General features: G+C 38.3%; 1 protein-coding gene across 1 annotated transcript; it reads right to left on the reverse strand.

Moving 5' to 3' along the window:
• Positions 1-208: 208 nt before the first annotated feature.
• Positions 209-4,518, reverse strand: LOC143140995 (protein Bouncer-like). The gene is made up of 3 exons (XM_076302194.1): positions 4,344-4,518; positions 1,927-2,037; positions 209-1,595 (listed from the first exon to the last, which is right to left on the reverse strand). Exons 1-3 carry the CDS (start codon positions 4,393-4,395, stop codon positions 1,375-1,377), a joined length of 384 nt encoding a protein of 127 aa, XP_076158309.1. The 5' UTR covers positions 4,396-4,518; the 3' UTR covers positions 209-1,374.
• Positions 4,519-5,123: the final 605 nt, after the last annotated feature.

The raw sequence follows: 5,123 nt of genomic DNA on the forward strand, positions 1-5,123 counted from the left end.
TTACATTTGCTGCCACTAGGGTGTGTCTAGATTTCTAGGCTAGTAGAAAATGGCTATTTATAAGAGTAATTACAGATTATGTGCATTTGTATAAATAGAACAAATGGGTGGGATAGGGTACAATTGTCGGGGGGGGGGGGGGGGGTTGGGGATGTCCGCCTCCTTGTTGAACGTGTTTCTTTGTATATGAAAAAAATGGAAATATATCTTTATTTTCATTGATCATTTAATTCAGTGAAATCATACAGTGCCTTCTTGTGTTTGGCCTACTGTAGGCCCTAGATGGCTAGATGGCGCCATAGTTCTGCAGTTGTCAACTGGGTGGGGCTTCTCTCAGTCCATTATTTTAAAGTTTGCAGTAGCTATTTAACTTTAGTCTACAAACTTCAGTGTCAGGTCTTCATGGTGACGTATTGAAAACGCAAAACCACAAGGCATGGCTAAAACAAATTTAGTGTAGGCTAGTGTCCCACACAGTAACACGGTCGTATGAACATTTTAAAAGCCCTCATAAAGCTGTTGCCCTCTTGAATCATGCTTCATAATGGCAGTCTATATATTGCCAAAATAAAATGAAGAGTAATCTTTAGAAACGGCATAGCATAGCATCAACATTAGTGCACTCAGCTTTAAATGATCCAGTAATCATTTTGCTGCTAATGGAATAAGTAAATCTTTACTAAAAATCAGTGAAATTACATTCAGCGTAGGAGTAAAAGTTGGCAAAAGTTTTTTTAAAGGTCTGGTGTGATTATTGATTCATCTAAAGAAATATCAAGATTTGTCCCAAGCAGGTTAGTCTTATATTGAACAATAAAAGAACCAATAACAGTATTTGATTTTGGATGGGGTCATTAATACAGTAAATTTTAAAAAAGTTACAGTAATACTTTTAGTTCACACAAAATTAGTGTGGGTAACAACCGTCCAAGTGAGCATCTACAGCTTTATATTTGTAATATAATTCAGTATTTCACTCTTGGTTGGGCCAGATTTGTTGTCATGGTCATTTTCTGAACTCTGCATTGGTATCAGAGTGCTGTTTGATGATATACTCCTTTACTATACCCACTTATTAGCAAACAAGTACAAATCATCTACTGACATCATATCCTGCTTGTTCTCTCTTGAAACATCCTACTTACAAGTCAGTTTTTTGGCCTCTGCCTTTCTGACGATGGTTTGTAGTGCTAGGTTTAATTAATCTATCACAAAAATTGCTAAATACAAATTGTTGAAAACAGCTGCATGTGAATATATTTTCTTTCTAATTTTTCCCTTCCTACCCAAAACCTCTGGGGGGACATATGAAACCTGATGGCAGGACTGATCTGGCTCCTGAGCCTTATGTTTGACACCCCTGATCTAAGGAATCTAGCTGAGCCAGTGAGCCATGGCCACTAGGGCGGCGCTAAGAGTCAAGGAAAACAGTGGTGTGTGAAGGGCACTTGCTCCATTGCACAGGTCAGTGGAGCAGCAGCTGAAGGAGGAGGTGAAGCCGGCTCCCAGGATGGTGCCTGTGATGGTCTGATTGCACAGGTCAGCATCCAGACACCCGCGCGTGTGGAGCTTCAGGAATCCTGTGGCATTGAACTCTAAAGGGAGAGAGAGAGAGAGTTAGAGAGAGACAGATGCTTTTTCAGAGTCCAGTCTACACAATTCATTTAGACAGTGGGTGTAGTAGTTTATATGGTAACTTTTTAATGGTTTAAGTGGTACAAATACAAGTATTCTAGTAAATAAATTCTAAAATACTTATATTCTATTCTAGAATACAATGATTCTAGTTTGTTATCTTTAATGGAACATGATTTAATAGTTTTACAGGCACACATGTAAATTGAAGTAATGAGCTGGGAGAGATAGGTTGTCAACGTCAGTTTGTGGGGACATATCCCAGATTTGTGCTGACTAGATCATGCTTACGTGCTTCTCCAGTGTAGCAGTTGGGTGAAGACTCATGACAGTTCACCTGATCTGGAAAGAGACATCTCCCCAAAACCCCAATACTGCACTGCTCACATTGCAAGGCTTCAGCTAGGGAGGAAGAAAGGAATGGAGAGAGATGAGATGGTGTTCTATAAAAAAAATATATCCTTGTGTGTTTTACTGTGTTTACTGGTAGCGAAGAGGCGCAAAGCAAACAATTAACTCCCTAATGAACACTGCCACATCAAAGCAAAACTCAACTGTTAATATACCGCAGTGCAATGATATTTAGTTTGCCATTGTTACATACATCCTGTGTAAATATTAATTTATTTACTAAATGCAAATTATGATCCTTGATGATTATGATGCTTTGACAAATACTTTGAATTAGATCATTATTCTTGTGGTTCCTGATCCAAATGCAACTGATTCAAACGTGTGGTATTGTTTGTGCTGATCAAGCTAATCAAGACAGATATTGATGAGTTCAGTCAGATATGCAGAGCAACCAGAAATGGAAACCATGTAGAAATGGGTCCGGGAAGGGATATGAAAAGCCACTGTTACTGTAAAACAACATTACATTACAACACACTGACTGGCTTTTCACCAGTTCCAGGCAAATTCCATTAGCCCAGTACTTTGTGAAATTGAATCTCATACGAAACTGAAGTGTGGAGCCACAGGCCTGTGCCTTTGATGGATGAGTAATGATGACTGTTTATTAATCTGATCATTTTATATCATATGTTATAACACACTGTATATATTTTAGATGTATGTAAATGCATTTGTTACCAAAATCGTTTTTTGAAAATAAACGTTTACTAAAATAGTCGTACACTTAATGGTAATGGTAATTCTACTTTCAAAATTTGTTGGTAATCAATAATAATAGAATGCAGAGGCCATTGTGAAATAATAAATAATATGATACACTAACATAGTCTTTTAGTTACAACCGGCCCTTTGAGGCCAACCATAATTATGATGAAAATGAGTTTGACATCCCTGTTCTAATATAAGTAATGTGATGTTTGATGTTAAAATTCAACCTTGTTGGGATGTCTCCTTTGGAAGTCCAAAGGAGAAATTTTGTCAATAGAATGTAGAAATAGGAGATCCAAAAACCCACTTTTAGCTCAGTTCGATCATTACAGGAGAAACTAAGTCCATGAGATCTTTTTTATAGATTGTCTTTTCTCATGGAAAGCCAAGAGTTGGCTCAGATCTGGATCTGGTCTGGCTCAGACCTGGACCAGACTTGTTTAAATGTCAGCTGATCTTTGTGATACGCAACATTTCCTGAAACTCTATAACCAAGAGACAAGGCCGGTGAGAATGAGGAACGAGGATGCAGTCCGTCTTTTGTCAATGACCCTTTGTTCTTGGAGAACGGTTTTGTTCTTGGAGAACTGTTTTCGGTAAATTAGAACAAGGGCTTGTGCCCTTGGAAACAGAAGGAGAGACTACAAAACAATAAGACTATGGATGTCACAAGTTTTCATTTGGCCGTAACAAGTGTGTGTGTGGTGGTGGTGGGTCTGTCAATTGATAACCTATAATAAGCATTTAGCAATTCCAGGAGTCAACTTTTGTGTGTCTTCCTACTTGATCAAATAGGTATAATTACTAACGGTTGATGTTTTGCACATGTATAATAATACCCCCTGCCCATCTCCCCTCACCCCCACCCCAGTTTCAGAAGGCTTGCTAAGGCAGTATATTACATATTTTACAAGCTTTTCATTGATTCGGTATGAGTGTCTGCTTTGCATAACATTGATATCCCACATGCAGCACTCACAGGTCTGTGGGATCTGTTCAGCTCTACAAAAGCTCTTCTTTTCAGCCAATGCAGATAACCTGTAGGGTAGGCTATGTCCAACACCTGGTGCACTGACCAAGGAAGCGGTACACTGCCTCAAATGATCCGGTAGGTGCTCTTAAGTAGGGCAGGTAATAAGTGCAAAAAAGAGATCCCAGAAGTAATGTTGCATGCAGACAAGGCACTCCATCTTCATGTGGAAAATGCATTTTAAATTTGAGTCCATTGGCAAACAAAAATACAAACGTGGCTCAACTCCAGGTCTTCATAAGGGTTACCTTTTGTTTTATTTTGCCAGATGTGCCTGATAAAATGATGAAAATGCCCCACATGCAGCACCTAATCATTCAAGCCATATTACCAGACCTCTCAAATTATTCTGTACTTCTTACACTACCTGGTCACTCAATCCATACTGCACTTATATTATCTGATCAAATCACTCCCATCAGAGTCTACAGTAAGCTCTCAACTCAACAATCAAAGTCTGCCACTGCATTCGTTTCCACATAATGTCAGCATACACTACTGTTTCAGTTCACACACAGTTCACACCATCTCAGTGGCATTTTAATGGGCTTACCTGCGCTGATAAATATCACTATGGCAACAGCCAACCACATAGTTGTCCTCATGGTGTTTGTTGAAGAGGAAAATAGATGTTATTAAATCAGGTGCAAATTAAATTAGCAGGGGAAAATGCTTCTTTGTCAGTCAGCTTGACAACACAATACCACAGTGAATGGTAGCATGATGACACCTGGGAGTTTCTCTGAATTTCCTGACAAGATGAATGTTGTTGGACAGGTTCCTTGATATTTCTCCAAGGCTTGAGGGGAATTTCTCAATACTGACGTGATAGACCTTATCTTTGTCTCTTTTTTTATCTGGGTTGGTGTCTCTATGAAGTGTATGTTGAAACCATTCCCATTTGTAAAGTATAATAAAGTAATGTTTATAATACAATGTGTTGCCATGTAAAGTGACCTTGGGTTTGAGAAAGGGGCTATATAAATAAAGTTGTGATATGATTACCTGTATTATTATTATTGGTGATAGAGACCCATAGGCTAATAAAACATAGTTTTGAAGGGAGGAGTTTTGGCATTTGAATGAATCAGCAGGATGTGGTTTAAGATATGGCGTACTGCCATGGAGGGACATTGATATTATCTAACATATGAACACATCAGAATACAGTGAGAATACCCCAGAATTGCATGGTTAAGTTTAACTAACCATTTTATAAAGTGTTCTTTCATTTTCTTAAACAGTTTACATGTTCTGATTATTAGTCTTTCCCATCTCCAATAAAAGGAAAATAATATTTCAGATCATTTGATGAGAATGACCAAGAAAGGTA

This window comes from Alosa pseudoharengus, unplaced genomic scaffold (genome assembly GCF_046254945.1).
Source record: "Alosa pseudoharengus isolate Yale_2024_CS ecotype anadromous, Long Island Sound unplaced genomic scaffold, YU_APseudo_1.1 YU_APseudo_1.1_scf_23, whole genome shotgun sequence".
Taxonomy (NCBI): domain Eukaryota; kingdom Metazoa; phylum Chordata; class Actinopteri; order Clupeiformes; family Clupeidae; genus Alosa; species Alosa pseudoharengus.

Excerpts from the sequence above, each read along its gene's own strand:
- LOC143140995 (XM_076302194.1), bottom strand. The coding sequence starts at position 4,395 with ATGAGGACAACTATGTGGTTGGCTGTTGCCATAGTGATATTTATCAGC. Across the intron at positions 2,038-4,343 it reads AGTGATATTTATCAGCGCAG|CTGAAGCCTTGCAATGTGAG; the intron begins GTAAGCCCATTA and ends CTTCCTCCCTAG. Across the intron at positions 1,596-1,926 it reads CTGCTACACTGGAGAAGCAC|AGTTCAATGCCACAGGATTC; the intron begins GTAAGCATGATC and ends CTCTCCCTTTAG.